At 37.8% G+C, this 24,966-nt stretch overlaps 1 protein-coding gene across 5 annotated transcripts in view; it reads left to right on the top strand.

The window, feature by feature from the left end:
* The window catches only part of rgs12a (regulator of G protein signaling 12a), a 34,615-nt gene extending 12,458 nt beyond the window's left edge, over nt 1-22,157 (top strand). Inside the window, exons 4-19 of one of the 5 annotated variants that reach the window (XR_014533775.1) lie at nt 7,649-7,667; nt 8,386-8,555; nt 8,688-8,780; nt 10,016-10,159; nt 12,446-12,628; nt 13,219-13,360; nt 13,563-13,651; nt 14,040-14,228; nt 14,366-14,439; nt 15,291-15,417; nt 15,774-15,870; nt 16,161-16,228; nt 17,268-17,397; nt 18,367-18,792; nt 20,626-20,716; nt 21,601-22,157. Coding sequence is in view for 3 of the 5 variants with exons in the window: in XM_083542128.1 (XP_083398254.1) it covers nt 7,649-7,667; nt 8,386-8,555; nt 8,688-8,780; nt 10,016-10,159; nt 12,446-12,628; nt 13,219-13,360; nt 13,563-13,651; nt 14,040-14,243; nt 14,366-14,439; nt 15,291-15,417; nt 15,774-15,870; nt 16,161-16,228; nt 17,268-17,397; nt 18,367-18,792; nt 21,601-21,866 (2,232 nt within the window). In the remaining 2 variants the exon portion in view is untranslated. Of the gene's footprint in view, nt 1-7,648; nt 7,668-8,385; nt 8,556-8,687; nt 8,781-10,015; nt 10,160-12,445; nt 12,629-13,218; nt 13,361-13,562; nt 13,652-14,039; nt 14,244-14,365; nt 14,440-15,290; nt 15,418-15,773; nt 15,871-16,160; nt 16,229-17,267; nt 17,398-18,366; nt 18,793-20,625; nt 21,113-21,600 lie in introns of those variants that run through there. The other 4 variants (XR_014533776.1, XM_083542129.1, XM_083542128.1 and 1 more) reach the window with 4 other exon arrangements.
* The last annotated feature ends 2,809 nt before the right edge of the window (nt 22,158-24,966 follow it).

Genomic DNA, 24,966 nt, shown 5'->3' with positions numbered 1-24,966 from the left:
TAAATAAAGAATATGAATCACACAGATAGTTGGCCAACACAAACCCCAAAATTAGTTACTGCTGCAAATATCTGTAAACTGTAATACTTCAACTGGTAGGAGATTTTGTTCCCTATTTAATGTCAAAACATATTTTTCTTATCATTTGATTCATTTCCAATTAACTTTTTTCTGTAATCTGTAATTTTGTACTGTTAAATAAGCTATTTTATATTGTTATAGATGTGAGTCAAAATGCTTCTACCCCTGAGAAAAGTAATTTATGTTCACCAGTTTTTCTCATTTTATATTTTATGATGTTTCTTGAGTGTTATCAAATGCAAATTATCCGTGCCATGCACATACCTGGTAATGCTGGCTCGTCGTTCATCAACATGTGCACATGGTTACAGAGAAAATGTACATTTGTGAAACTTTTGTGAATCCAGTGCATTGTTTTAATTCTGTTTGACTTATACACCTTTACACATGCCTTACATAAATACATAAAGACTGAAAAATGCTTTTAAACTTTAAAAAACTTTACTACAAGATATGCTGTTTTAGTATAGTAATCCATTTCAGGGTCATGTGCTATATTTTAATACATATACATTTGCCAGATCTTCTAATAATATTGTGCATATATAGTGCATAGATATTTGAGACTCTTTCCATAAATCTTAAACACATTTTAAAACAAAAAGCTTTACAGTATCAATGATAAGGCATTTTATTTGTTATATAACAATGCTGAAGTATTAATAGTGAATAGTATTGAAAGTGAGTGCATTAATATAAACCAGATGTTTCAATTACAGCTGGAGCTTTAAACTGCACTAATAGAAGATCTTTTTCAGATTTGAGAATTCAGTAGCGCTGTACTCAAAGTATGATTAATAATTGTATCTGTCCTTGGTAACTTCAGGATGGGGAATTTTGGGACAGATTTGAAAAAACATCATTATTAATATAATGTAATATACATTTTATGGTTAATTTTGCAACAAAGTCATTTTAGTCATATATATATATATATATATATATATATATATATATATATATATATATATATATATATATATATATATATAAGTATATAAGAAAAAATCTATAGATCTTATATAGTATAAAGTCATATTATTCAGCCTCACCTGATTACGTAGCTCGGTTTTTACAATGTTCTATTCAAAACTTGGTGTCAGTTCTACAGAATGAATGGGTCTTTTCTAGTAATGTGTTGTAACATGACAGGCCCAGTTATGCCTGCAATCCTGGATTTCTTTAGAAGTTTTTTTTGTGTTTCTAGTCTCTTTTACCTGGAGTATTTTTTGTTGTTTTGTTCGGGTGATCTACGTCATTTTTGCTTACATGCTCTGTTTTATGATTCAGCACATCATTTACCTCCAGGTTATTTGCTTAAAGTTTTGTGACCTAAACTCAAAGGTAATTGTATCTGCTGAGGTCAGCGGCCCCTCCTCCCATTCACATAGGCGTAACTTTGTTTTGGAAAGTGGTTAGAGTACCGGGATGGACCTTTTTCTTTTCTTTTTTTTCTTTTCTTCCTTTTTTTTTTTTTTTTTTTTTTTTTTAACAGATTTTATTTTAACCATAGTTTAAACTCTTCCAGCAATTATGGGATGATGGATGCTTTGGAAGGTTTACGTCACCTAAATACTATCTTTATGGCAGACTGTTGGGAAAAGAAGAAGAACAAAGTAAAGGTTTACAGATAAACAATGCATTAATCCATTCATAATTCACAGCTAATAATTGCCTTGTTGAAGCTATTTTGATGAAATAGCACTGAATGATATTTTCTTACTCCACCTCACACTGTGCATAAAGCTTTAGAGAATAATGTCGGATCATAAGTCTAATAATGTTATTTTCTTCTACACTTTATTTATCTTCTGTGTATATGTAGAAAACTTGTAAAAGATGCGAAGGTTGTATGATTAGCTGTACTCTTACCACTGTATCAGGAGCAACTCTCTGTCATTTCTTGCTCTTATCATTTTCTCCCTTCCCTCTCCAGCAAGTCCAGAGGAAGTCTCCTCTGAGGTCTCTGATGTTGTTTTTAGGCAGTTTGTTGCAGAGATAAGAAGGACAGATTAGTTTCGCTCCCTTGAAAATGACTGACTGTTGTTTTTCGACAACCACTTGCTGCTTCTTTGACTCGCCAAACGTTCAAGGTTTACTAAATCTCAAGTCACACACCAGACACAAACACTGAAACACGTACGGTAGCACACGCAAACTTGAGTGTATCACAGAGGAGTTTGCGTATGTGGAGTCCTTTTGGTTTGTGGAATAGGTGAATGCAGCTGCACCCCACCCCCCGCCCAGCTGGAACCACTCAGAAAATTAGAGGAAACCATCAATGTAAATTCACGGCCCAATTTACCATATACAAAACATACACACATGCATTTAGAACTGTTGTGGAGAATTAACAGCAAAAAAAACATAGACATCCATGATTGCACATACACAAATATCTATACATGCATTATATTAAAAGTTGTCCTAATGTAGCGAGGACATGCTACTATAGCAACGAGAGAAAACAAATTTCCCACCACCAACAAATACAAATACAGCTGGGTCTAAGTTTGGGTTTTGTCTAAAGCAGAGAAAACACACTAATGTAATCTTTCTCTCCTGAATCAGCCTGGGAATGGCCCACCCAAAGGGAACCACAGTAACATAAATACAAAGAAACTAAATTTATCCTGCATCATGCACAATTACACACACCTCCATGTAAGAGCAGGCTGTCTGAGCAGAAATGTAGTTTGGCATTTCTCTTGCTCAGTGTGATACGATCTAAAAACCCTGAAAATGTCTCAGTGTAGCTACAACTACAGAGAATTTTTTTCTGTGATCTATGGTGATGTCATATATTTGGGGGCTGAGTACACTTGTTTGGACAAGGCTCATCATGTCTGTGGCAGGATGGGCAGGGATTTTTAAGGTGTGCTCACACAAGCACATGTGTATACACAATCGTTCTGCTGACAAATGTTAACAAATCATGTCTGACTCCAAGGCTCGTTTGAGAAGGCGATTTTTCTCCTTCCGTCGCTACGTAGTGGTAAGATAGCTTCAGTATTACACTATTTAATCCCTGACTTAAGTTTGTTAGATCAGCTGTTTTGCTCATTAGACCTTTCACTCCTTCTTTCCCACATGGCGCAGCTGTGTTGGGGAGCTTTGCTTCAGCTCAACAGGATTTTTCGACTTCACTCTGCTTCTACTGCTGGGCTCTTGGAAGTCTTTTTACCTTATGCACTATTTTCTTGTGGCTATAGCTCCCTGCGATCCATCCTGCTTAAACATGCTAAGACATGCCAAGAAATTTTTGTTTAGATCTGGTGCTTGTCTCCTCTAATGTCGTTTTAAGTTTGGACAGCACAAATAGTGTTCTTCGTTTTGTATGGCTTTTTTTTTCCTTCTTTGTTGATGACAACTGTCAAAATGATTACTGCTGGGTCTTATTACCGAAGTGTAAGAAAGGTTTATACTTTGGTAATGCATTTGACACAGTTTGATTGCATTGAATGCATTGGCTAAAACTACAGAATTTTTTTGAGTTAATTTTTTCCCCAACATATTCACATTTAATTGAACAAAGGGGGGAAATTTGTATAGCCAGTGCTGGTAATCCCACACATATGGCCTAGGTGTGGTGCAATCTGTTTGCAGAGTCTTGCCAAAGGTGTGAGCAGTGACTGGAAAAGGAAATGGTTCTGACAGGTGTGTGTGGATATCACCAAAGAGGAACGGAATTGCTTAAGGCCCCACATGGGAAGCAGTGAAAATGTTAGTAAAAATTAAAGGTGCAAATGTGACATTCATACGTGGAGGGAAAGATAAAAATAGCTTTGGGGCTGAATTGGGTACAAAGGAATAGACATGCTTTCATGTGGGTTTTTGGGACAGAAGGATCAACAGAATCATTCTGCAAGGTTTTGTTGTGGCAGTTCTCAGTAGACCAATTCAAATTATGCTTCTTTTAAGTCTGAAAATAATAACGATCCAAAACCATATACACACCATATTTGTCTTTGTTTTCTTGGTTTTTTTTTTTTTTTCTACTTTTCCTGACTGAGTCAGAGTTGTTGGTTATTCCTTGTCTGAAACACATCTGCTCATACATTTCAAACTGTATACAGGGTCACTTTTAAATCCTGCCATTGAGAGTGGTAACGGTCTTCTGCTCCTGCTTAAACCTTTTTCCTGTATAATAACATACTTCCTAGTGGTACTTTAGGATATATTTAACCTGCAAAGACTGAAACATGCATCATTAGTGGCTGCAATGTCTGTGGTCTAAAATGACTTGTTTCCATGAGATTCTTCCATTTAAGTATTCCTGGGTGGTGGCACCAGTTACCCTGCTACTTCTTCTGCAAGTGATAACCATATCCAAGCTTACTGTTTTCCTCCAGCATGCTGCCTCTTTTCCTTACCTCTGTTTCCCATTACTAGCCTCCTGCCTCGCTCCCTCCCTCCAACTGAACCGCAAAAGAGGCCACTTTAGAGCTGAGTATGGTTCCGTATAGAGCTACAGTGGCTTGGCAAGCACTAAACCGGTCATTTGACTAGCAAACTTAGCTAGCAAACGCAAGCTTTTGAAAAAATAAATAAATAAATAAAAGTTGCTTGCTTTATCTCCCTGTACTTAAGCTGAAGATTTTAGATAACAATTTCCACATACTTGTCACATGAATCTTGATTAAATATACCTGTGCTGTATGGTCCAAACCTCCAGATGACTTAGTTTGTTGCTTTGTAACTTTGTATGGACATGTTTTGAGTAGTAAAAAGGAAATGGTGAGCCTGCATCTTCGAGATTCTGCATGCTTTTGCTGTCGCCTCATAAAACCTTGTGTGTTTTGGAGACTGTCTGCCTGTAGGATTTGTTTAAAAGCATTTTTAAACCAAGCTTCATTGAAAAAAGAAATTATACAAGAGGCCGTACATTTCTTTATTTCTCCAGTTACAGAATTTCTTTTTGAATTATTGTTAATAACGAGAGCTCCAGACAGAATATGTCTTTTCTTTTCTTGATCAGATTTGCTCTGCAGACTTGTCTACACCATATAACAAAGTAACTCCCAGAACCACTGACAATTTTGAAATCAGTGAAATAATTTTATTCGCATGAAATCTAGTATTAAGAATTATAAGTAATATTGATAGTCATAAGAATAATCATTTTATCATGAAAACAATATTCTTAATTGCATTAAGGCCATTTTTAGGCTTCAGTCTTTCAGCAAATTATTCTGTAAATATACAGTATGTTGCTTTGTTGTTTCATTTCTTTTTTTTTTTTATAATCTCCATCTCTACTTCTGCACCAACATCTAGGGAGAGAGAAAAGTTTCTTTGCTGGATCAGTACAGATATAGTTTAAAGCAGGCCAGCATCAAGTGCAATTTACAACAACCTACAAAAAACCTGCCAAAAATGATTCAACAGTAAATCCAAGTCCACAGACATCTCCCTTGAGTCAGTTTTGCTTCCATCTAGATAATAGGAAGGGCAATGGAAAGAATTAAAATATCTATTGTGTACATAAATCAAACAAGAGTTCTGTTGTGAACTTTATGTTGTGTTCTTTATACTTATTTTAAAGGTTTTGCTATTTGGGGTTAATGCTACCAACATAATTCTCAGTATCAGCACTAATTAAACAAGAATCATGCAAACATTTTGATCAATTTATTTCCGGATAATTCTGTAGTGGGTTTTTTTTGCAGTCTGGTGTCGTGTTGGGGGTAAAATAAAATTTTTTGTGAATCTAATAAAAGAATGCGATCACAGAGCAAATGAAAAAGGTTTTATCAGTCTTCACAGCTCTGGAAAATACACATTAAAATGGAAGGTTTCAAGTCCATATTACATCCATTAAGATGCGTATGGTCAGTGTGTTTGGAATCTTTAATATCACTAACAGGTGACATCATGGTGCAATACATAGTGTCACCTAACCGCTCTAGGGTCCTTGAGGTTGGGTTACTGTCTGTGGAGTTATGTATGTTTTCTCCATGATTTCAGGGACCTCAGCTATGCTACATTGCTGCTAGGTGTAAATGAGGATGTGACAGTGTGTGTGTGTGTGTGTGTGTGTGTGTGTGTTTTCACTAACAAGCCATTTTGGATTTAGGCTTTTTTTTAGGCACGAACAGCACTTTTTTTATTTCTAAATATTTCTTTTTACACTCACTTTAGAGATATTTTACTTTTGTGACTCTTAATGAGATTTTCTGTAGTTTCTGTTCTGGCGATTCTTAGTTGTTTCTTATTGTTGTTTCTTATCACACAAGTTTTTTTTCTTGAAAGTTGACATCCATATTAGCCTATATAAATAATAATATAAAGTGCTACTGTTGGTGTTGATCCCTATTAAACTTTCCTAAAGACTAGAGAAACGGAATGCAAAACCATTAGGCCAGGTTTGCATTTTGTCACCTGAATGGCTAAGACGTGATGCCAGTTCTCCAGTAAATCATTCATTACCATATGAAAAACCCTGCGCTATCTTAAGTGTACCTAATGTTCTCGATGATCTCAGCTTTGCAAAAGGCACCCAGCTGGGGTTGGAATGTAGACTTCAGACTGGTGATGAGCTGATGTTGACATGCTAAGAAACAGCAGAAACGAAAATCTCTGGACTGCAGACTTTAGTTATAGGACTTGTGAAAATGTGTGTTTTCTTAAAAACAGTTAGTTCAAAACACAACAGGCACACATACCCCTACACAGAACAACATATGCATGTGTAGTGAAGTATAGGCAGGTTGCTAAGCTTGCTGGACATGTCGATCGGGTTTCTGAATGTCTTCTAGCCGTTAGTGTGCGCTACATTTATATCCTCTGTCTTTGAAGATTTTAAGCCGTGCTTTACCACTTCACTTCCTCCCACTGAATAAACAGTGTGTGTGCTGTGTCTCCCATTTGTGTGGTAACACCCATAAACAAACACACACACACACACACACACACACACACACACACACACACACACACACACCTATTTGCTATGATGTAGCTTTGAAAAAGGCACAATGAGAGGGTTTATTACGAGGTCATAAAGCCTTATTTAGATCATTTACTACAGATTTTAGACATGAATATTTACCTCACTCCTGATTCTGTAACCTTGATATGAACAAAAAACACTTACTAATAAAGCTGTATTAAAAAGAGACATTTTATTGCTTTGAAGTTAAGTCGAACTATGGTTATGTGTGTGTGTGTGTGTGTGTGTGTGTGTGTGTGTGTGTGTGTGTGTGTGTGTGTGTGTGTGTGTGTGTGTGTGTTTGTTTGCCTGGCCTGGTTCAGGTCATTTGGTGCTGCATGTGTATGTATGTGTGGGTGGTACCCAGACCAGAGGTGTGAACAGCTGTGTGTATAGCCACCCATCCAGAACTACAGGGTCTATGTCTTCGTAAAATACAGCTTCACACACAAACACATACACACACATTCAGTCAGGATGAGAAAGGTTGCTGAGATATCAGAAGGAAGTCCCTCCAGTGCCAAACTTTCCAGTCTCTCCCCTCTATCTTCTTCTCACCCGGAATATTTTTCTCCTCCTTCCTCCGATAGCTACGATGACTGTTTCTCATTCATGTCTTTCTTTCTTTTCTTTCAGACAGCGGCATCAGATGGTGGTGAGTGTGAGATTTCTTTATATGATTGTGTATTAATTTAGTGATGCTGACCTATCATACAAGTCTTACAAGAAGCCGACATTTAAGAGTGTGTAATAGGTATGCATGGTCACAGATTTGTTAACATTGGGCTTTGCGTAAAGACTTTTGAAATTTGCTTTCTTTCATATATCTAGCATAAGTCACTCCCATGTTAGTTATGCTAATATTTGGCTTGTAAAGTTTGCAATGTTTGTAGAGGTGTTTACACTATACTCTATTTTTAACAGACACCTTGTACATGTTTATTGAAGTTCCTAATGTAAAGAAGTTTAAGCAAGCTGCTTAGAACTCAGCCGTATGGTTTAGTGTCAGAGGCCATTTTAGAAAAGCTTTGCCTGGGCTTCTCACTAGTATTTACTAGAAGAAGAAGAAGAAAAAAAAAAGATTCAAATGATACCCATCCCAAGCGTTTGTGAATAAAACATGTGTGGGCAAGTTTGTGTAATTAGGTACATCCATAAACACTCGTATTGGTAATGTTCGACATATCCTGTTGTAATTATATTTGAAAAAAAAAATTATATATACATAATATATGAGATTATGAGCTAGATGAACTTAGTGACTTTGTTTCTTAATTTCTGTTCATTTCTTTCTAACACATTTACTCAAGCATTTTTTTTGTATTCTTTGTCTATGGACTTGGCCTCTGATTGTTTCTATCTGCTGCACATAGAGCGAGGTGGTATGGAGCGGCATGGCTTTGGAAGCATTAACAGTTTGGAAAGTAACAACAGCCTGCCCAGTGTCACCAACCATCACACTCTCTCAGAACGCCGTATAGCAGCATGGGCTGTCTCCTTTGAGCGTTTGCTCCAGGACCCTGTTGGCGTGCGATACTTCTCTGTAAGTAGCACCACATATAATGTAGCCAACATCAGATAACTCTTACTTTCTTATTACACATGATGACACTGTGTGTTGAGGAAATGCAGTTGTCTGGTTGTTTCTTTCATTCGTCTTTCTTTCCTGCTGCAGGAGTTTCTGAAAAAGGAGTTTAGCGAAGAAAACATTTTATTCTGGCAGGCCTGTGAATTCTTCAGCCAGGTTCCTGAACATGACAAAAAACAGGTTAGTTACATGTCAGTCATTAAGGAATGACAGCACATTTCAGACCACTTGCTTTCCTTATTAAAAAAACTGCAAGGCATGACAGGATTTTCCACTTAAAGAACTGTATTTCCAGTGAAGTGGGTGATCTTGTTAGAGCAGGACTTGGTGTCACATGTGACCTTTTCAAAGTGTATTAAGTGCAGAATGAAGAAAGAGGATTCATATTTTCAAGCTAAAATATTTTATGCTGAAGTTTAGCAACCCTTAAACCAAATCACGTATTTTATGAATTTTTGAAAGTAAACAAGATAAACACAATATATATACTAAAAAAGTATGAATTTATAGTTGCAGTATTTGCTGAAGGAAATTTGGATACCATTCCAATTGCAATGTTTCAGAACTTTATTCATTTATTAGGTCTCAAGTGACTCATTTGTTAAGCAGGTCAAGAATTATCAAAAGGAATAACAATTCCAGAGTATAATAAATAGTCAATTAATACTCAACAAGGCTGGACTCCGTCTATGAAGCTGACAAATGCCACACAGCCAGATTCAGAAAATGAAGCTGAAATGAAATTTGCTTCTACAACAACACAGTGATCCAAAACACTCCCCAATTCCACTTTGTGCAAGCTCTGATATCAGCCAAACGGGGTGACTCTTAGTACTGACTTATAAACTTTCCAGACTTTTGCACATTCTTCAGTTATTCTATTATTTTTTAGTCATATAACAATATAAAAAGTAATTTGATTGACATTTGGAGATTTGTTTTTGCTGCAGAAGTTGTCATTTTTCAGAATATGTATTTTGGCCAGAGGCACCCAACATTTTACATACAACTATACAGTGTATCAGTGCTCATTTTAGTCACAAATGAGCAGATTTTTTGAGAAGGACCTTAAGTGTTTGTGGTACAGAGATTTTCTAACATACAAGTGTTAACATGAACAGTGTGGAGCTCAACAGATCATATCAGCTTGGCCCCAACATTATCCGACAAGGCCAATGCATACACCTTTATCTTGATGATTATCTTCAATCTAACAACAGGAAAAAAATCAGAGCACACCAACGGAAACATAAAGGGATAGTGTGTTTGGGATATTGTCATTTTGGTGAACCTCCATAAAACTTCACAAAATAAGAAAATGCTACATTTTGTTGTTTAAACTAGAAGAAAAATAAAGAAAAATGTTTCTCCATAACTTCTTTGTTTTTATTTTAATATCCAATTTATTGATTCAGCTTTCCCAGAAGGCCAGAGAGATCTACAATAGTTTTCTCTCCAGTAAGGCTACTACCCCAGTGAACATTGACAGCCAGGCGCAACTTGCAGATGATGTCCTCACGGCACCAAGGACTGATATGTTCAAGCAGCCACAGCTACAGGTAAGCACCATTGTTATCTAGCATTGCTTTAATCCTCCTGGGCATAGAATTCAATAGAGCTGCACAGGTTGTTGTTGGGCTCCATTTTGAGACATCACGGAGCTGCTCGATGTTAGACACATGCCGCTTCTCCACCTTTCACTTGAGGATGCTCCACAGGTTAATAGGGCTCAGGTCTGGAGACAGATAGCCCCTCAATCACCTTCACTTTCAGCTTCCTCGGGAAGGCAGTTGTCATCTTGGTGGTGTGTTTGGGATTGTTATTGTGTTGGAAAACTGCCCTTCAGCTCAGTTTCTGAAGGGAGTGCATCATGTTCTGCTCAGAATATCACAGTACATGTTGGAATCAATGTTTCCCTCAATGATCCCCAGCTTCCCAGTACCAGCAGCACTCATGCAGCCCCAGACCATGATGCTACCACCACCACGCTTGACTGTAGGCAAGACACAATTTTCTTAGTTCTCCTCACCAGGGCGTTGCCAGACATGCTGGACATCATCTGAGGCAAACAAGTTTGTCTTAGTCTCATCAGAACACAGGACATGATTCAGTAATTCATGCTTTTGGACAAGTCAGCAAACTGTTTGCAGGCTGAGCCAGCTTCAGAAGAGTCTTCCTTCTGGGAAGACGGCCATGCAAACCGACTTGTTGCAGTGGTCTAAACGCGGTCTTGTGTATGGTCTGAGCACTGACAAGCAGACCTTCCACTTCTACAAGAAATACATAAGAAATACTGGCAGCACTCGTGCATCTGTTCTTTGAAGCCAGCCTCTGCAAGTGATGCACAGCACGAGGACTTAATTTCTTTGATCAGCCCTTGCGAGGCCTTTTCTATAGTATTATCCCATGAAATGATACACTAATATGCTTGATGTAAGGGGGTGTACTCACTTTTGTGATATACGAAAGAGGATGACAACGAGATTAAACTTTTGGACATGCTTTGCAGTGACAAGAGTTTTGCTGCTGTTGGCCACCATTACATGGTGAATGAGAGCACAGTATATTTTTAAGAAAGAAGCAGAAATCAGAAGTAAATTTTTGGTACGGTTAAATAAAATAGAATAAATCAAGTTAATGCAATAACCTTTTTATTATATTGATTCAATTGAGTAATTATATTGCTACAAATAAATAGATAGAAAAATGGATCAGTAACACACTAGGCCGCCAGGGACTCAAATCCTGCAGTTACAGACGTGTCCCCCTGCTTAAGCCAGTACATGTCCGGGCCCGTCTGAAGTTTGCTAGAGAGCATTTGGATGATCCAGAAGAGGATTGGGAGAATGTCATATGGTCAAATGAAACCAAAATAGAACTTTTTGATAAAAACTCTACTTGTCGTGTCTGGAGGAGAAAGAATGCTGAGCTGCATCCAAAGAATACCATACCTACTGTGAAGCATGGGGGTGGAAACATCATGCTTTGGGGCTGTTTATCTGCAAAGGGACCAGGACGACTGATCCGTGTAAAGGAAAGAATGAATGGGGCCATGTATCGTGAGATTTTGAGTAAAAACCTCCTTCCATCAGCAAGGGCATTGAAGAAAAAAACGTGGCTGGGTCTTTTAGCATGACAATGATCCCAAACACACCGCCCGGGCAACGAAGGAGTGGTTTCGTAAGAAGCATTGCAAGGTCCTGGAGTGGCCTAGCCAGTCTCCAGATCTCAACCCCATAGAACATCTTTGGAGGGAGTTGAAAATCCGTGTTGCCCAGCGACAGCCACAAAACATCACTGCTCTAGAGAAGATCTGCAAAGAGGAATGGGCCAAACTACCAGCAACAGTGTGTAAAAACCTTGTGGAGACTTACAGAAAACGTTTGATCTCTGTCATTGCCAACAAATGGTATATAACAAAGTATTGAGATGAACTTTTGTTATTGACTAAATACTTATTTTCCACCATAATTTGCAAATAAATTCTTTACAAATCAGACAATGTGATTTCCTGGATTTTTATTTCTCATTTTGTCTCTCATAGTTAAAGTGAAGAATTACAGGCCTCTCTCATCTTTTTAAGTGGGAGAACTTGCACAATTGGTGGCTGACTAAATACTTTTTTGCCCCACTGTATGTATGTGTGTGTGTGTGTGTGTGTGTGTGTGTGTGTGTGTGTGTGTGTGTGTGTGTGTGTATGTGTATGTGTATGTATATGTATATATATATATATATTTGTGTGTGCACACATTCTAATACAGAGCTTAAACATTTATTCACCAGACCGAAAAATTTATTTCTTCACAAATTCCCACCCTCTGTTTTCTTTCTCTCTGTCTCTGTAGATTTTTAACCTGATGAAGTTTGACAGTTACGCACGGTTTTTGAAGTCCTCACTGTATCAGGAGTGCATGCTGGCTGAAGTAGAAGGTCGACCTCTCCCTGACCCTTACCATGTGCCATGTAGCCCCGCCCCCTCTAAACACAGCTTTATCTCCGATCATGCCACTTTCTCCACACCAAAAAAGGTACTGTGAATCTTTTTGTGGGATTGATGTTGCCCATTAGTTCTTATTTAATCCAAGGCATGGAATAGGTATTGTGTACAGAATAATGCTTATTTTTGGTGGTAAAACATTTTGGGAATGCTATGGTGAGCTGCATGTGAAAGAACTTTCTCCACCATGCAGTGATTTTCTCCACAATGATGACTGTAGACATTCATTTAGATTCCAGAGCTCCCACGCTGCATTTTGTGCATTCTAAAAAAAGATGGCTGAATGACCAGCAGCATAGGTGCACTAGCATACCTTTTAATAGGCTACAATGGGTACAATAGATGCTTTGAAGTATTTGTGACTATAAAAATAAAATTAACTGATATGATCATCTCTTTCGGGTTATTGAAATGTTTTAAGTATAAAAGTGAAAAGATATAAACTGTAATGGTGAGCAGATCTTGGTGATTTTTCTCACCAATTTCTAAATGCATTAATTAAAGAAACACACCAAAATGATTTGTGCTGGAGCATCATATTCTAGATTTAAAACTTCTACACACTGAAGCGTAAATGTGTTATTGTAAATATTTTCCCCGGTTTGATGATATCTATTACAGGACACCCGGAAGCCTAGGACAGGCAGGTCGAGCGACGACCTAAGAGATGACCCTGACAAGAGAAATGGTATTTTCTCCTGGTATAGAAACAGGAGTTTTGGCAAAGGTCCGAAGAAAAGAGAAATCACAGATTTTAATTATAGTAAGTAATCATAAGACAATCTTATTGATCACTAAACAATATTCCTAATCTTTCTGTGACCAGGATTAATGTTTAGTTGTGCTTTTCATCATGTTGTACACACAGCATGGTCTCAACATTTGCTGTGTTGTCCTGATTGAATTTGCTGGACTTAGTAGTTCAAACATTTGTATTAGCATTTGGCTGTTCTGTGTTTGTGTAGACAGTAATCTGCGGAGGGAATCTCAGGGGTCGTTGTCTTCTGGTGCCAGTCAGGACTTCAACACACCCAACTCCACTTTGAGAAATGAGGTAAACTTGAACAGTGAGAAAACAACAAAATGTTCAGATTTTTTATAAATATGTTGCACAGGTTTATAAAGGATTCTCGGAATGTACTAACTTTTTAAAATGTCAATATTGAAGGGTCACTTCATATGAATGACACTAAAAAGAATCTGAAACTTGGCCCGTTTCTCACAATGCTTACCTATTAGATTCCCATAATGCATCACACACAATGAATTTACTAATTCAATTTATAAAACATTAACTTAAAATAAGTTCTTAACTGCCTGTTATCATGTCTTCTTCTTTTATACTATTATTCTAACCACACAGTTTTGTATGTAGACCACATGGCTTCAGTTTAACCTTACTTAACCTTTGCTGATGAGATTGTTTGTGTGTGTTTAATCAGAGGAGTTCCACATGGGAGAGGGACAAATTAGGAGCGAGCAGGTCATGCACTGTAGCTCTTCCCGATGGCTCAAGCTGCTGTGTGTGTCTGAAGCAGGGTGCTACCATCAGACAAGTAGTGCTGGAGCTTTGCCAGAAACAAAGCATCAACATGGCCGCTGTCGATCTCTTCCTTGTCGGGGGAGAGAAGGTATTTGAATTGAAGGTCTTTGTACTATTTTGTGTTTTCCACAACTATGCTTGCAATACTAGTGTTTAGTTGTTACGCGTTATTATCCCTGCATTGTCGTGCTTTTCTTTTTCTCAAATTTTTCCTTTTTTTTACAGCCTCTGGTTTTGGACCAAGACAGCATGACTATCAGTTCAAGAGACTTACGAATGGAGAAACGTACTCTGTTCAGGTAAATTCTTTTGGAGTCAGTAACAGTCTTTCAAACCCTACACAGAAGAAGTATGTACATTAATAAGCACAAAAGAAAAACTAAAAAAAAGTAAAAGTGTTCTTCCAATCAAGTTGGCTGTCATGATCATGAGTCTAGAGAGCAACATTAGCCCTGCTCTCTAAGGGGGAGATATGGCCCACATTGTCTCCTGCCCCTGTTTTCTTAATCACAGCTATACTTGCCAATCATGGAATATGTGGAAGATAGTAGATAGCACTTTCCTCTGACTGTGATACACTGCCCTGTGAACATTGCATGAAAAAGGTTTCAAAAGATGCAGAGGTTGTTATCACATGTCTTGGAGGAAGCACATGTTTGCCCTATGCTTCCTGGCTGGTCTGTCATAAGAGAAAGTTAGCTAGTGGGTGGGAATTGATAAGTTTAAATTGAAAAGAGAAACATGGAGGGACAATCTTGGGCTGTACTTTATTCTAATGTATTAACTCCCCTTTAACATCAGATAATATATCTTTCTAGTATTCGCAGACTCCGACTTATTAGTACAATCATGAGAATTTGTCTCTCATTAAGAAAACAAGCATGTAAGCCACTTTACATGTAAATGTAAAAGAATACACGGGTGTTGAGTAAAGTCTTCTACTATTCCCACAATGATACATTATATAAAAACAGCTCAGTTTTTACAGCTGGCTGTAACCCTGCTTTCCAAAAAGAGCCAGACAGTCACTTTCCTGAAATATGTTTCCCCCCTGTTTATCTAAAGTGCATAATGCATAAGAAGCAGCAACACGTTCATGTCCACACTGAATGTATTCTATAAATATTTCCCCTCTGTCTTCTATTTTTAGATTGGACCTGGTGCCTATTAACAGATCCGTGGGCCTGAAAGCCAAGCCAACCAAACCCGTAGCCGAGGTGCTGCGGCCTGTGGTTGCCAAGTACGGCCTGCGCCTTAACGACCTGGTGGCTAGAATAGTAAGTCACTTTGCCATGGCAACATGCATCTGTGGCACCACAACTGTGGCAAAGCAAAGGGTGGAGCTCTATGGTTTCAAACTGTACTTGAAAGTACATCTCTAAAGTACAGTCTAGAATCAATTTTGCCACATGAAGAATAAAAAGTGGTGTCAGACAGAGGGCAGAACTGATCAGAGATCTGCCCTGATCTGACATGAATGTTGAGATCACTGGATGTGTTGCATTATGGGAAGGTTATGAAAGGTTTTTTTTTTTTTTTTTTAAGCGAACTACTTGAAGCTTAGAATCTCTATGTGAATGTTTGACTCAATAGCTACACGTTGTGGCACTTACATTTCTCTTATGTTTTTCAGGCTGGAGAGACCGAGCCTCTTGATTTAGGACTGCCCATATCGAACCTTGACGGCTTGCGAGTTGTCCTAGAGCGATCTGATCCGAGTTCTTCAAATGGTATGCACAGAATCATACCTGCTTGCACGGTTACACATTCATTCTGATGCTGTCCTGATACAATGCTGTTCGAGTATGTCATTGTGTCAGGAGTGTGTGTCCTTCAAGTGATAGGAGAGAGGTCACATGCACACTTCTGCACACACTTATAGCCTTGTGCATTACTAAGAGACTTCCTAGAATTGAATTACCATCATATTGCATTTACTGATAAAGCAGTGTGTCAGTCTAGTCAGGGTCATCTCTAAAAGCAGTTATATAACCCTCACATTGTTTTTGTCTCAAAACAGACAAATCGAAGACACTTACCTCCAAAGCACAGGGACCATCATTGGCCAGTAGGGGACAGTCAACACCGGTAAGACAGCAGGTCTTCTGCTAGGTTATAGTAATTTTTGTTTAAATCATTTATAAAGCATGTCATATACATACACATTTACATACACACGTGTGTGTGTGTGTGTGTGTGTGTGTGTGTGTGTGTGTGTGTGTGTGTGTGTGTGTGTGTGTGTGTGTGTGCGAGTGAGCTCATTTTGTTGCATTATTTTTGCTGTCGTCTTCCCAGCTCATGCCTAATGTTCCTAGAATAGAATTCAAATACATTTTATGTCATTTTAAATAATACAAGACGTTGTCCTGCAATGCAACGCTGAAGTTGTAATGTTCATCATTAAGTAAGTTCATGTGTAAGCTTTGATGTAGCTCATTTATTACTGCTGTTTCACTTCTTTTCTTTTCTAAAAGAAAATTATTTTCTAAATTTAAAAAAAAAAAAAAAAAACATATTTGGTGTGTCATTGTCCTGAAAGAAAGTTTTTAAGATACATAAATTTTCTCAAAGCACAGGAACTATATTTCTCAAAATCCAAAAGCACACGTGACTCATCGAATCATTACCTTATTAAGGTGATACAGAAAGAGCGACGTTGCGGTTAAACTAAAACATACAATATCTTCGTATTTGTATTTTTTTTTTTTTGACAAAGACTAGTAGACAAACATGTTTGTTCAGGCACCCTAATTTTTTTATTATTCATTTTGTCTCTAAAAGGAACATATTATGCAATGGACTGCATTTCAGACAAAAATAATGCTGAATGTCAGTAATTACTTCCAAAACGAATGGAAGTTTCCAGAACAACTGTGGCTGATGCTCCAGGATGCTTAGAAAATATGCAGGCAAATTTTCTTATTAAAAATCTTATGAAGTGTACTAGAAACTTCTGATCTATTTTTTTAAGGCAAAAAATTGTCATGCTAAATACTGCTGTTGCTAAATCATGCTGTTTTTGGAAGCTTTCTATATGTTTTATAACAATTAATATGTTTAATAATAATGTTGTCTTAATAATGTTGGTGTTTTTAATATTATTGTAATATTGATCTTTTTGCTGTAGTTGTCGCATCATCAGGGCGATCACAGACCGTCAGAGAACCCTGTGAAAAGGGATGGAGGGGAGAAACCCCCAGTCACTGGGACAGCCCAAAAAAAGAAAGGCAACAAGTTGCATCTGGACGATGCTGAAGGTGACATTGGAATCTCCTTGTTTGTTTCTTTCGTCATTTAATTTTTTTTATTAATTTTTTATTAATGAGATGACATTTTGATTTGAACTATTGCTACACAACAGACAAAAAAGAACTCATGAGAGCATGATGCATAATTTTTATACATACTAGAAAAAAATCATGTTATGATTAACATATAAGACATTTGTCATGTGTAGATGCAAAGAGAGCAAAAGTAACAGTTTATTAATTATTTACAGCAAGACAATCCAATCCAAATTGTAATCCAAGAGCATAAATCTAGCACAGGCACAGGTCGGGTGATTAGCAAATAATTTCTACACTGCATGTCAATGACATAATTAAAGTAACAGTAACAAGATAAAGAAAACATGAAAAACAGATTGTTAAACAGGAAACGAAACAGTTTGATATTTAGCGGCAAATGCGAAAATCTGTGACAACGATATCATGGTTTTCAGCCTGTTTTAGTATCAGTTTATAACAATAAAATATAAGAAACACTAAGAAATAAAACCTGATGTTAAAGAAAGAAAAATCATTGACTAGGTAGATTATTTTCCTATGACATTCTATAAACTATATGCTATAAACCTCAAACTATAATCCATCAATTATATCGGTTATTATATCGGTTATATAAGAAATATTGGTAATATACTCTAATAGACAATAAAACCAACATGTCCTACTTCTGCTTTCTCAGAAATATGAAAAGTTGGTTTTATTGTCTATGAGAGGATATTACCAATATTTCTTATCTAACCGAGCTCTACTACTATTTTAAAGATCTTGTAACATTTAAGTGAGACGTCTTTATGATATCTCTGTGATATATTTTGGTATATCCTCACTTTAAAAGTATCATCATTTTAGATTTCTTACACCTAGTTCTACTTCTTTCACTGTGGAGTTCTCTTGATTAACTCCTGCCTTTTTTCCTTCTCTGCTTGTTTTTAATCACAGAGTTCTTTGAGCTGCTGAGTCGTGCTCAGAGCAGCCGTGCTGATGATCAGAGAGGCCTTCTGAGAAAAGAGGACCTGGTGCTCCCTGACTTTTTGCGTCTGAGGCCTGAGCCTAGCGCACCTCCATCCTGTTCCACTCCCACTTCCCAAAAACACTCCAACCAGACCACATGCATCACCTCTAATGGACACAACTCCAAAACTGGAGACCAGCCATTTGCTTCACCTCTCTCCCCCATCCTCCATCCACATGGCCCCCCAGGGCATGATGGAGAAGGACTGTGTGATCTCACCTTGGTGGGTGAGGGAGACATCAGCAGCCCCAACTCTACTCTACTACCCCCTGTGCCAACATCCTCACCCCCTCACGATGCCAACGTCACCCCTGCACCTCTGCTGCCTTCCGCCCACAGAAACCCCAGCTCAGGTATTTCGCCTGGATGACTAGCAGTGTGTTCACTAGTATGTATAGTAAGTGTATGTTTGTGGTGGCTAATGTTTGTACATGAATAAACATTATGCCTCAGATTGTAAATATGTTAATAGGTTCAGATAGAACTGACATATGACAGCTTTCGATGCACTTTATGGTGTTGAAGAGCACCTTTCAGCTCGGCTCTGGTTTTTTCTACAAATCATCACCCACAGGACTTATCAGAACAAATCCATGTTTGAAAAGAAGAAGTTTTTTTTATATTATTTCTGAAATGTAGATTTGTGTTTACTTGCTTTACTCTGTTAATACCAATGTTGTGACTAATGTATTACAAAGATAAGACATGCCATAGATGCTAAGGTTACTAGCTTTCTACACATTTCACATGTTCAGTGTGGTCAGTCTAAGTGTTGTTTTTTTTTTGTTTTTTTTCATGTTAATTTTTCTAATCATCCTAATGATTCATCAGCCAATATCTCTTTCCATCCATCTTCCTAACTTGCAATTGAACAAAGCTGAAGATTTGACCAGTGAAGGCTTTATTGTCAGCTACAAAGTTATTGGCACCCTTCATGAGAAGGAGCAAAAATGGCTGCATACAATCAATATTATTGATAAATTAGTGAGATTTTCAAGTTCAAAAATTATCTTTGGAAGTTTTATAATATTATTAATTGCAAAATTATACCATTTTTAGCATAACGAAGAACACGAAATTTCAATCAGTTGACACCATATTTGGTGACGCTTTTCTTAGGAAATATCCTCCCAGAATATTACAAGAATGTAATTTTTACCTATCTGAGAGAAGCTACTATTTAACACATTTTTATAAGAATGATTAAAAGAAATAATTAGTTTGTCCAATTTCTATGTAAGAAAAGGAAAACACAAACGAAAGTAGTTGGCATGGTTTTATGATTTGATGCTACCACTCCAAAAATTCTATTTATAATTTTTCTATATTAGCATGTGCCAAATTCTTTTATTTGTTTTGTATCACTGCAATTCCCAAATGGTTTAATTTTTATTCATTAAAAAAAATAAAAATAAAAAACTTAGATGGTACTTTTAGTTTTTTCATAGTCACTTTTATTTTTCTGTGGAACATCCACAAAGTAAGCTAATTCCTTTTATCAAATATACCGCACTTTGACACAGTATGGACACTAATTTCTTACAATCTGTAGTCCACACAAATTAGATTTTACAAAGACAAAATTGATTATTCCTTTTCTTATAAAAATCCCATAGTAAAGTGCTGTAAAGTAAAGTAAAGCAGTAAAGAGCACTGCTGTAAAGCTTCATTAGCTAACATTTGCTAGCTAGCTGTTCCATGTTCACTTCCCTTGACTAAAGTAAATGTTGATTTCAAACAAACAAATAATACACAAATTCAGAGGGAATACAATATTTAATTATACAATCATTTTTACATAATTCTCATGAAGGAGGTAAATAATACAGCTGACTGTATATAACTACTGTTCACAGAGCCTCTTGTAGTTGAAGACAACTGAGGCTAAACATTCTTTTTACACATCAGCTGACAGGACTTTTTAAAGTACAGCATTGTTCAATTGCAGGTCCTTCTGCCACTACTGTAGATCATGTTGATTTTGTGTGTGTCTAATAAACACTAGCGGTGAAATCACACTAGACTTGCTTGTGATCTTATCACTCTTTGTGATTCATTTTCTTCCATCCAGATCTTTTTTTCATTCTTTTCTGCCAATTAATGATTTGTTCCATTTGATTCGTGATTGAGTTGCATTTCAGAAGAATCAAGACTTTTTACATTTTACTTGAACTTTTCTTTTCAAGATACATCACAATACAACAAAACCTGAAAAAAAGGAAGTGGTAAAAACCCAGGTATCAACTGATCTGTAGTCAGAGTTGTGAGATTTGTGAGGTGAGCTGCATGTGCTCTCTAATCTTCACATGACTATATGCAGAATCAGGAGGAACACAGCAAATGATGAGTAGTCAGGAATAAAACAGGGAAAGGTAGCAAGTACTTACAAATACCGAAATTGATATTTGAATAAAGCCTATTTAAAATGACTATTATGTAGCAGAACAGTTACAGTGCCTCCTTGTGGTTTGGATTGGATTGGATTTATGATGCAAAATCAGAGAAAAATGTGTTTTAAAAAAATATTTAAATATAAAAGTATGCTATTATAAATTTTTTTGGATATTAAATAATTTAGCCTTTGGTAAATTGTTACACCTGACATCCCTAATCTTTAGTATTTGAAATAAAGAAGGAACCCATATTCCTTTCATATTGATTTTGAATTGAAGCTGTTAACTTTCTTTTCGGCTTCTCCCGTTAGGGGTCGCCACAGCGGATCCTCCGCACGTTTTTTTTGATTTGGCACATGTTTTACGCTGGATGCCCTTCCTAACGCAACCCTCCCCAATTTATCTGGGCTTGGGACCGGCACTAAGAGTGGCTGGGGATGGTTCCCTGACCGGGAATCGAACCCGGGTCACGGCGGTGGGAGCGCTGCATCTTAACCACTAGACCACCAGGGGACCTTGACCCCGATTTCAATAAAGTGAATTGAATTGAAACTGTTAATGTACACAAATCCAAGATGATTATATAAGTTAAGATTTGATCTGCCTATTGTCGTATAATAGTGTGTGCTGCGTTAGGGCAAGGTAAACAAAAATGTGTAAAACGAGTTCTACGGTACTGAAATCTACGGAAACCTAAACAATTACTGCATTTCTTCTAGCGTTCTTCATAAAGTTGCACATTTGTCCTTAATCATTTCTCTTTCTCAGTTGCAGTAGATGACACAAAGACTGCGATGAGCGGCCAGAAGGAAGAAACAGTAGAGCGGAAAGATTCTCCATCTTTCGAGCGAAGCACTGATGTGGAAGCAGCTCCTCAGGACGAGAGCTTTGAAGGCTACGCAGCTGAGCTTCGTCAATGCCAGAGCAAAATGAGAAATGGAACTTACTCCTCTATCCATCCTTCTCGTCCCCTCAGCAACGTCTCAAACAGCAGCCAAAATAACACAACGCAATACAAAGCTACATTTGTGTGAATGATACTTTTTTATTTTTTTGTAGAAAATATGCATAGAGTACAAATGGTGGAAAAAAATGAATTGTGTACAAATAATTTTTTTTTTATAAAAAACAATAACTTATTGAATGACAAAGTGAAAGCTGTTATTTTACAATTTAGATATGAATCAAATGAAAACTTATTTGGATATAGGTACAGTAGGCTCATTGAAGTTATAACTACAACAATTGAATCTGCTTCAAATGTTAAAGGCAATAAAGGAATGAATAGTTGCCAAATAGTAAATAAAAGTGATCATTTTTAACAATTTGTAGGCTGTGACTACCTTTATTTTTAAAACTTAAGTGGGCTCCTGTCTAAATTACAGTTATATGGTTAAAAGCATGTTGCTACCTCAAAATTGTCCTCCTTTACTTATTTGAGATGAATTAGATAAATGTGCATTAGTGAGTTCAAAGAGTTAAGGTCAAGGTTCTGTGCAGGACAAGTAAGTCCTTTCACAACAATCCTGGTGTAACATGTCTACATGGAGCTCATTGTCTGCAGGGTTATTGTAAAGTTTGGGCCTCTTATTTCCAATAAATACAATTCTTAAAGCCCCAGAAATTAAAAACATTTTGTATGCTTTCATCGTTGTGGCCACATTTCAGGGAGGAGCTGTGTATGAATGTGATGGTCTCTAAAATTCCTAAAATGAAAAGGATTGTACTGTATAGCAGTGGTCCCCAACCCCCGGGCCGTGGACCGGCACCGGTCCGTGGGCCAATTGGTACCGGGCTGCACAGAAAGAATACATAACTTACATTATTTCGGATTTATTTATTATCTGATTCTGAACTATGTTTAATTTTGTAAAATTACCGGATTCTCTCTGCCACATCTGTCTATGACTCACTCTTGATGCATGTCAAGATGCCTCTGTCACATGTCCTACAATCCGCTTAATTCAAACCCCCAAGTTAGCAAAATGAACAAAAAATAACACGGTGGATTCACGTTTATTATTATATTTGGAAAATACCAGTTTTTATGCTGGTCGTATCATTTTATTTTGTTGTCTGTGAAATTAGTGTCTGACATTAAACCGGTCCGTGAAACTATAGTCCTACATTAATCCGGTCCGTGGCGCAAAAAAGGTTGGAGACCACTGCTGTATAGGTGTCAGGCTGAGAGAAACGGAGGCGGAAGAGCCCTGAAAGAGGCGAGGTCCACACTGTCCGAACCGGAATCCGAAGCGTGAAGGTGATATCTGTGATGCGCCTGGAAAGAGGCACGGTCCACACGAAGAGAGAGAGTCTCGAGTCCTACCAGCATAACGTGCAATAACGGACAGCGAGAGACTCTAGAACGGGAGTTTATGAAGGTGTGTGGCTAACTAGTCCCAGGTGTTTGAGATCAAGGCCGGTAGGCAGCAGAGATACAGGCAGCGTGACAGCCGCCAAAGGGGCACCCAATGCCCCAAACCACCCGGCCTCGCCATCCGTCCTGGGTAGAAGGAGGCCCGGTCAGGATCGCCGCGGAACCGGGAAAAGCCGAGGCAAATCGATGCCCTCTGCGGAGGCCTGAAGCAGAGTGACGCCCCCCATGGAGGTTTGGAGCAGAGTGACACCCACCATGGTGATCTGGAGCAGTGCGATTCCCACCAGGGAGACCTGGAATGGAGCGAAGCCCTCAGCAGGGATCGGAGGCCGAGCGACGTCCACGGCGGAGATTACTGGCCGTACGACCCCCTCGGCGGAAATCAAAGGCTGAGAGATGTCCTCGGCGGAGATCAGAGGCGGAGCAACGTTCTCGGTGGAGTTCAGAGGTGGAGCAACGTCCTTGGCAGAGTTCAGAGGCGGAGCAACGTATTTATTTTTTTAATTTTGCCACTGCATTTTCCCTTAGCTCTGTTTGCTTAGCTAGATTGGTCACACATTCACTCTACATGTTAATGAGTGTGTGCTATGAGTGTGGTGCCCTGAGATGAACTGGCCAGGTGCCCTCTCACCAGTGTTTTTCTGCAACTTTGACCAAGATAAATTGGATACTGCAAATGAATGAATCAATGACATTAGATTTTAATGTTTTGTGGTGCAGCATATTTTCAAATATTGAAAAGTTCTTGTTTACATTTTGGCTGCAATATAATGGAAAATTAAGGGTGCAAAAAATGTTGGAACCAATTTGGTGTTCTTCTAAATCTTCACAGAACCAGCACACAGAACCAATTATTTATACGTCCTGAATCACTTAATCTAACAACGCAGCCCAATAGCAAACAAAATTTGCACAGTTTAAAAATAATAAAGGTATACTGTGTCAGGTAAATATTTAAGGCCTGATAGGTAAAAATGAAAACTACTAAACTGTTGCTTTGAAACTTAACGGATCATCAAATAATTAATAATCATGAAACAGAAATGTTATATATGTTATATATTATATATTCTTTGTCTGTTTTTATAAAGTTATACAATACCACAAATAATATGTAATACACTGACCAGGAATAACATGATGACAGGTGAAGTGAATAATGCTGATTATCTCTTCATCATGGCACCTGCTAGTGGGTGGGATAAATTAGGGTTAGGGTGAACATTTTGTCCTCGAAGTTGATGCGTTTAAAAGCTGAGTTTGACAAGGGCCAAATTGTGATGGCTAGACGAGTGGGTCAGAGCATCTCTAAATCTGCAGCTCTTGTGGGCTGTTCCCAGTCTGCAGTGGTTAGTATCTTTTAAAAGTGGTCCAAGGATGGAATTGTATTCATCATGTTCATTGGCAGTCAAGGCTGATTGATGCACGTGGGGAGTGAAGGCTGGCCCGTGTGGTCCGATCCAACAGAAGCTATTGTAGCTTAAACTGCTGGAGAAGGTAATGCTGTTAATGCTCGATGGGTCAGAACTGTTTTGACAGCAGAAGAGGGAACAAAACAATATTAAGCAGGTGGTCATAATGTTATGCCTTGTTTGTGTAAACCACAACAAAAACTTTGTCACCAACAGCTTAACAGAAATATATAAAATAAAAATATAACATTTAAAATGTTTAATTTATACTTAGACACTTTTAACATTATGGCAGCAGTGTCATAGTGTTTCTGCACCCACAAATTCATAAAATGTTATCTTCTG

Source organism: Silurus aristotelis, assembly GCF_946808225.1.
Source record: "Silurus aristotelis genome assembly, chromosome: 5".
Lineage (NCBI taxonomy): Eukaryota > Metazoa > Chordata > Actinopteri > Siluriformes > Siluridae > Silurus > Silurus aristotelis.
This window is presented reverse-complemented; position numbering and strand designations above follow the sequence as displayed.